The 8,592-nt window shown below is 41.7% G+C and overlaps 1 protein-coding gene across 1 annotated transcript in view; it reads left to right on the top strand.

Annotated features, from left to right (window-relative positions):
- Window positions 1-8,592, top strand: part of meltf (melanotransferrin) — an 80,839-nt gene that overhangs the window by 23,529 nt on the left and 48,718 nt on the right. The window contains exons 5-6 of the mRNA XM_048604338.1: window positions 764-920; window positions 5,424-5,491. Coding sequence (XP_048460295.1) covers window positions 764-920; window positions 5,424-5,491 — 225 coding nt within the window. The remainder of the gene's footprint in view (window positions 1-763; window positions 921-5,423; window positions 5,492-8,592) is intronic.

Genomic DNA, 8,592 nt, shown 5'->3' with positions numbered 1-8,592 from the left:
CAGGAAGGCTGACGTTTCGGGCCTAGACCCTTTTCTGATGAAGGGTCAAAGCCCGAAACGCCAGCCTTCCTGCTCTTATGATGCTGCTTGGCCTGCTGTGTTCATCCAGCTCTGCACCTTGTTGTCTCGGATTCTCCAGCATCTGCAGTTCCTACTATCTCTGATTTTTCAGGGCACACAGTTTGTATAAACAACAGATGGTCAAAAAACTGTTTGAGTGTAAATACGGCGTAATTGTGTGAATATCTGCTGTAATTGGGATCTAAGATTAACATAATAAATGACTAATTGATGAGCACTTCTGGCTAAAACAAGATGCAACTAAAATTAATGGGACACTAAATAGATGGAAACCTGGAATGATGGATCACTTTTCATTTATTGAATCTGATATGCCCACTTTGTGTACATTTTCATCTGATAGACATATGCACCCAATGCATACAGAAATTTTACCCTCTGCACATTAGGGACCATGGAAGGAAAAAAATCCTGTCAGGGCAAGGTGTAAAGTGGATAGCTAATTTACAATCGTTCATCTCCTACCTGGTGATAAAATTTAAGATTACCTGCAATTTTCTTTTCAGTCTTTGAATCATAATCTTATTCAGTAATAAGAAATATATGCCAATGTTTATGCAACATAATTTTTTTTTCTAATTGAATTTTAATTAATGCCAGGAGCTTGTGTTTCAAGCAGGACTACCCAAAAGGAGTTGCCTTTACACTACTTATTAATTATTCATATTTTTCTTCTTTTTAGCTGTCAGTGAGTTTTTCTCTAAAAGCTGCATCCCTGGAGCACAACATATACACTTTCCACCAAGCCTCTGCCAGTTGTGTATTGGTGACGAGAAAAATCAAAATAAATGCGCTGACAATGCTAATGAGAGGTATTTTAGTGACAGTGGAGCATTCAGGTATTGCACTTTAACATCTGATTATTTGTTGTAACCTTTTTATTACGTAACAAATAGTTTGACAAGTCTTTCAAGCACTTAACAGTATATAATATAAGCATGATAAAAATTATCCCATTTTTTCTGGCCTATGAGGTGAAATGCTAATTCTTACATCAGGTGAGTCACCAGGTTCAAACCATACTCTGAGTATAGTCAGCTGATGGGGACGCTTGTAATATTATGAATTTTCAATAGTACAGAATGATTACCTTTAGTACTGGTAAAAGTGTTTAGCTAAGAGACAAATGCATTTATCATGAGATTTAGTACACCACAAAATTACTGTAGAATGATGACAGCAAGAGAATACTCAAATCCTGGTAAAGTCTTGATAAATGGCTTATTTACTCTAGGTCAGTTATTGGAGCAATGTGGAATTTCCATCAAAAAATTCTTATTCTTTCAAAAACCATTGTCTTATATGTGGAATTAGAATACGTTTTAATTTGTGGGATATGACATAGCCTAGAAACGGCCAGATCAGCTGAGGTATTTTGGTGAAAGGTTGGCAGCAGGTCCTACATTAATTAATGCTAATAATGAGCATTATTTGTGTTAATATGTCTTGGCCTTTGAGATTGGTTTTAGAAATGTTCCTATTTGGTTATTACTATAATTTGTATTTGTTTCCAGGCACTAAACCAGTATTCTGCAGACTGGCACTTAAGTGATGATTAGACATAATTTTTATGAAGCAGTGTAATTGGGATCTTCACATCTACTTTCACTAAAGGTGCAGAGCATGCTGGCTAACACACACTGGCAGACTGCAGGATGGCCCAGGGACTGAAAGACAGTACCAGCAGGTTCTTGGATATGTCCTGGAGGTCTGCAAGAGGAGGAAGGGCTTCCTGTAACAGCAGAGGCAAAGTACACCACCTTAGCCTCCTCGGTGCTGTGGTTGTCTCTGCTGTAGCAGATGATGCTGCTATGCTTGGCCTCCCTCCTGCAGACCAAGGGGAATCCCTAGCAAGATGCCAGAGACCAACCACACACTTAACTCAGGTGGATCTGATAAAGTGGATAGCACAGCACACAATATTTTTAGGAAGTCCTAAGAAAATTCAATAAACAAATGAGTTAAATGTCTATTAGAATGCTGAGAAACTCTTCAAGGTGGCCCAGAAACACCTGATGTGTTTCAGTGGCCCTTTTCACAGTAGCAGCTACAAGTGAACATGAAACGGCAAGTACCCCTTTAAGAAGCTTTTGAACTAAAGAGATTTTCTAATCAACCTGTTCAGAGATCTCATTACACACCTCTGGTGCAGGTGGAATTTTACTCAAGGCCTCCTGGCTCAGAGTACGGGTGCTACCATTGCATCACAAGAACCATTGAAACACGCATTAACATCTTCTTAGCTCCCACTTAACTGGTTGTATTAGGAGAGCATGTTTAGACAAGTGCTCATGACCAAAGCAGTGTGGAGTATCTCTGCTAAGAGCAGCAGGCACTTTAAGTTTTCATCAGCCTTTGTGTGTGCCCGTAGGCATTCCAAGCATGCATTTCAACTTCTTTACCAAAGCAGCAAGCTAAATTGACCTTTTTAGCTCAAGACTCCATCATGTTTTTTATTTCACTGCTGGTGCTTGACAAGGTGTTTGTCAAAACTCGCTTTCAAAATCATGTTTCCTTTCTCACCATGTCCTGTCTCTCCTCCCCCCACCCCAGTGGGACAGTCTGTCCTTTTCAGTCTGGCAGTTAGACCACCATTGTTCTGCCATTCTCACATTCCAATCACTTAATCTGAACTATCAACTTCCTCTCTCCCCAGCACTCCATTGCCCAGCCCACACTGTTGCATAAATGCTGACTCCACACTTCGTCAGCTGTGATGAAGTGTCATCTAGACTTGAAGCGTTAGCTTGCCTTCTGTCCAGGATGCTGCCTGCCCCGTTGTGATGTCCAGCATTTTTTGTTTTCAGTACAGAACATTGAACATGGAACAGCACAGTACAGGCCCTTCGGCCCACGATGTTGTGCTGACCTATTATCCTACTCTAAGATCAAACTACTCTGCATACCCTACATTTTACTATCATCCATGTGCCTATACAAGAGTCACTTAAATGACCCTAATGTATCTGATTCCACTCCACTGCTGGCAGTGCATTCCACGCACCCACCACTCTCTGTGTAAAGAACCTACCTCTGACATCTCCCCTATGCCTTCCTCCAATTACCTTAAAATTATGCCCCCTCATAATAGTCATTTCTGCCCTGGGAAAAAGTCTCTGGCTATCCACTCTATCTATGCTTGTCATCAAGCCCCCTGTCATCCTTCTTCGCTCCAATGAGAAAAGCCCTAGCTCCCTCAACCTTTCCTCATAACACCTGCCCACTAGTCCAGGCATCCTGGTAAATCTCCTCTGCACCCTCTCTAAAGCTTCCTCATCCTTCCTATAATGAGGCGACCAGAACTGAACACAATATTCCAAGTGTGGTCTGACCAGGGTTTCATAGAGCTGCAGCATAACCTCACGGCTCTTAAACTCAATTCCCCTGCCAATAAAAGCCAACACACCATACGCCTTCTTAACAACCCTATCAACTTGGGTGGCAACTTTGAGGGATCCATGGAAGTGTACCCCAACATCCCTCTGTCCCTCCACACTGCCAAGAATGCTACTATTAACCCTACATTCTGCATTCAAATTTGACCTTCCAAAATGAATCACTTCATACTTTTCCGGGTTGAATTCCATCTGCCACTTCTATGCCCAGCTCTGCATCCTGTCGATATCCCATTGCAACCTACAACAGCCCTCCACACTATCCACAACTTCACCAACCTTTGTGTCACCAGCAAACTTACTAACCCACCCCTCCACTTCCTCATCCAAGTCATTTAAAAAGATCACAAAGAGCAGAGGTTCAAGAACAGATCCCTGCAGCACACCACTGGTCACCGAGCTCCAGGCTGAATACTTTCCAACTACTACCACCCTCTGTCTTCTGTTGGACAGCCAATTTTGTATCCAGACAGCCAAATTTCCCTTAATCCCATGCCTTCTTACTTTCTGAACGATTCTACCTTGGGGAACCTTATCAAATGCCTTGCTAAAATCCATATACACCATATCCACTGCTCTACCTTCATCAGTGTGTTTTGTCACACCCTCAAAAGAATTCAGTAAGGCTTGTGAGGCATGACCTGCCCCTCACAAAGCCATGCTGACTATTTCTAATCAAACTGTGCTTTTCCAAATAATCATAAATACTATCTCTCAGAATCCTCTCCAATAATTTGCCCACCACAGAAGTAAGATTCTAGCATCTGCAATAATTTGCTCTTAGATCATGCTTATCTTAAAGGAACTTTAGCACCTGCTATATTTTCTGTTCTATACATACTAATTTTATCAAATGTCATACTGCAGACCTGTTTAAGATTGAATATCATAATTGGCATCGTCTGGCCATTCATATGACTTAATACATCATACTGTACTTGAACCTCAAAAAATGTTTATCCCTTTTCTAATGTTTTGGATCGATTTATCAGTCTTATATGCTTAATTGAGAAACTCAGCCTAGATACAAATTTGCTAAAAATTCTTATTTTTATCAATTTATTTTTCCCTTGGCACAAACGAGCCATGGTTAAATAACATATGGGTGATCTGGTGTCAATCCTTGCCAGTCCCCCTCTGCAAGGAGCTTCGAGGTAACCTGATAGTGATTCTGTGTCCTACTTTTTCCTTCTTATAGTAATGAGACTGACATGAGGAATTCAGCAGAAAGATGCCAAGTGAAGCTTTCTGCTTCATTGCACTATTTTTCAGAAAGTAGTGTAATATTGAGCATGAGCTATTAAAGTGCAGTTTTCTCTCTGCTCCTCCTTTTGGAATAAATATCATGTAAATGCAGAACTCCCTTTGTTTACTCCCTAGATCACAGTTGTGCATTTGACAGCAAATGGCACTGATGGCATCCAGTTTTTTAATGTAAGCATACAGCCGACAAGCTCACTGATATTAACCCTTGCTAGAAAAAGAACCATTTTGCGAAACACTGTTTTGAATGCTAGTTGTAACATTCATGTGCAGTTTGGCTGTGTTTATAGCTGCTGTTTTGGAATTAGGTTTGGGGATGAAGGGATATGGTAGCTGGAGGAATAACAACAACATGCAATTGTGTCAAGACAGAAAGAACTGCAGATGCTGTAAATCAGGAACAAAAACAGAAGTTGCTGGAAGAGTTCAGCAGGTCTGGCAGCATCTGTGAAGAAAAAATCAGAGTTAATGTTTCGGGTCTGTTGACCCAGTTCTGAGGAAGGGTCACTGGACTCGAAACGTTAACTCTGATTTTTTCCTTACAGGTGCTGCCAGACCTTCTCAGCTTTTCCATCAAGTTTTGTTTTTATGCAACTGTGTCATTTGTCACAGTTTCAATGTTTTACTGTCAAGATACAGTTTACTTGTAGCTAGCTATTTAAGTGTACCCCTCTTTCAATGTAGGTGCCTAGCTGAACAAGCAGGTGATATTGCCTTTGTGAAACATTCTACTGTACTGGACAATACAGATGGTGAGTTACAGTGTAACTTATTACATTCTATTCCATTTACGTTTGGTCTGTTAAAGAATTTGTGCAATATTACGATAAACAAATAGATTGATTACTACAACTGTACTTTACATATGTTCCCTTTTAAGTGTTTTTTTAAAAAAAACTTTTAGTTCCCCACAGCCTCTCTCACAGCTTGCCTTGGTTTAAGAATATGATTTAGGATAATCTGCCCTGTGAGAGCTATCCCAAACATCAAGCTCACTGCCCTTCATGTGATGACTCTTTTGTTCAGATTAGTCTGTGCTGTCATCATTTTTGGGAACGTTGTGTGTGCTGCTGCACCTATCTTCTAAGTGTATGGTTTCTTTAGGGGCTTACATGTTTTAGTGTACGCGAGGGTAGCCAGCTTCTGGTCTAAAACAAAGAATCTTGTAGAGTAAACAAGATGTAGTTGATTGCATGTCTTCACCTATTTACAGGTTTTAAGGGTAGACTCCCCATTACTGCAAAGATGGTTGATAGGTCTTAGCCTTGGGTCTGTGTCCCACAAAATTCTACTTTTCCCCCAAATCTTATAACATTATCAGTGCTGATTGCACTCAATCAAGTGTTAACTGCTTCAGACCCTTCCAAATCTGTATAGAACTTTTTCCCCAAGCTTTTCCTCATAACTATTACTGTTTTACATATTGTTTATATAATTGCATTTACCCCACCCCATTCCCCCCCTTTCCAAGTCTTTGACTTACAAATTCAAACAGTCTGGAGGTTTTAACAACAAAAACAAAGTTGCTGGAGAAACTCAGCAGGTCTGGCAGCATCTGTGAAGGAAAAAACAGAGTTAACATTTCGGGTCCGGTGACTCTTCCTCAGAATTGTCTGGAGGTTTTACTATTCTTCCTAAATGTATTCTCTTCAGACTTTGAAGAAGGACAGCCTGATGTGTAAAAAGGTAGTTTTCTTTGACTGTCTTACTGATAGTCCGAGGTTCTGTTCAGGACCGGAGGACCTTTTAATCTCTTGCATCTTTTTCATGGAGGACGTTGTCCCTGCTAGAGCAGACATTTATTTTCCTTTGCAGCATCTTGAATCTTTGACAAGGTTCCACACAAGCAATTAGAACTGGTTGGCAGACAGGAAGCAGAGAGTTGGAATAAACGGGTCCTTTTCGGAATGGCAGGCAGTGACCACAACTGGGATACTGCAGGGTTCAGTGCTGGGACCTCGACTGTTCACAATATACATTAATGATTTGGACGAAGGAATTGAATGCAATATCTCCAAATTTGCAGATGACACTAAGCTGGGTGATAGAATGTGCTGTGAGGAGTATGTAAAAAGGCTGCAGGGTGACTTGGACAGATTGGCTGAGTGAGCAAATACTAGGTAAATGCAATATAATGTGGATAAATCTGAGGTTATCCACTTTGGTCACAAAAACAGGAAGGCATATTGTTATCTGAGTGGTGGCAGTTTAGAAAAAGGTGAGCTGCAACGAGACCTGGGTGTCATGGTGGAACAGTCACTGAAGGTTGGCATGCAGGTGCAGCAGGCAGTGAGGAAAGCTAATGGGGCATGCTGGCCTTCATAGCGAGAGGATTTGAGTATCGGAGTAAGGACATCTTGCTGCAGTTATACAGGCCTTGGTGAGGCCACCCCTTGAGTATTGTGTGCAGTTTTGGTCTCCTGGTTTGAGGAAGGACATTCTTGCTTTTGAGGGAGTCTAGTGAAGGTTCACCAGACTGATTGCCAGGATGGCAGGACTGACATATGAGGAAAGACTGGATCGACTGGGCTTCTACTCACTGGAATTTAGAAGAATGAGGTGGGGGGATCTCTTAGAAACATATAAAATCCTGATGGGACTGGACAGGTTAGATGTGGGAAGAATGTTCCCGATGTTGGGGAAGTCTAGAACTAGAGTTCACAGCCTAGGAATAAGGAGTAAGTCATTCAGAACTGAGATGAGGAAGAATTTCTTCACTCAGAGTTGTGAACCTGTGGAATTCTCTCCCACAGGAAGCTGTTGGGACCAATTCATTAGATATATTCAAGATGGAGCTGGACGTGGCCCTTGCGGTTAAAGGGATCCAGGGGTGTAGGGAGAGGACAGCAATATGATACTGAGATTGCATGATCAGCCATGATCATGTTGAATGGTGGTGCAGGCTCAAAGGGCCGAATGGCCTACTGCTGCACGTATTTTCTGTTTCTATGTTAAGACATTGCTTGAATCTTCTTAGTTGTGTTTTCAATTTGAGTCAGTGGATCTTTTTTCAATGCACCTGTAGATCTGTGCTGAAGCAGATTATGTTTTTACCTCAACTTGTTGATTAGTTTGGAATTTCTCATTTGCCGTTTGCAAATTAACTCCTTCATTGTGTTACTTGAAGATTCCTTCTTTATTCATCTGATATGCACAATGGGTGTTAAAGATTGTTGTTTGGAAGGTAGAGAGGTCACATACTCTACTTGAATTTGTCCCTTCAAGTTCATCTCAGCACCTAAAGTATGAATTGGATTTGTCATAATCAGTTGTTATACTGCACTGCTCAATATGCAAGGGCACTCTGGGGCGAATCCACCCCTGAAATCCACAAATCACCCTGGAAAATTCACTCATACAGCAGCTAAACAGAGAAAAACCACCTTCAGAAACAGAGTGGAAGTAAATAATGAGGTCTTGCTCCTCCAATCACAGACTGGTTTGCTTCGATGAATGCTGATGATAGGGGTTAGTCAGGACCAAGGAACCAAGAGCCAGGGGCTGAGATCTAGGAGCATGTAGGCCAAATGTTCAGGTCAGGATCCAGCTGCTGTTGTGCCCGGGCCAGGAGGGAGAATGGAAAGCCTCCTTTTTGCCAAGGCAGTCGTTACCTGTGCACCGGGATTGGGGGTGGGCAGGCTGGTGGGGGGCAGATAAAAAGGACACCAGAGGGTTTGGGAGACACATGGAACTCTTACAACCATCCTTTTTTACATATTTGTAAGTGTTATCATACACGACCGAATGGCTCTTTTTCCCATCACCCATGTTTTGCAATGCCTGGCAAGGGCAATGCTTACAACCATTGTGTGTGTGTGTGTGTGTGTGTGTGTGTGTGTGTGTGTGTGTGTGT

This window comes from Rhincodon typus, chromosome 13, assembly GCF_021869965.1.
Source record: "Rhincodon typus isolate 14 chromosome 13, sRhiTyp1.1, whole genome shotgun sequence".
In the NCBI taxonomy this organism is placed as follows: Eukaryota; Metazoa; Chordata; class Chondrichthyes; order Orectolobiformes; family Rhincodontidae; genus Rhincodon; species Rhincodon typus.
Note: the sequence above shows the minus strand (reverse complement) of the source record. Positions and strands in the feature narration are given on the sequence as shown.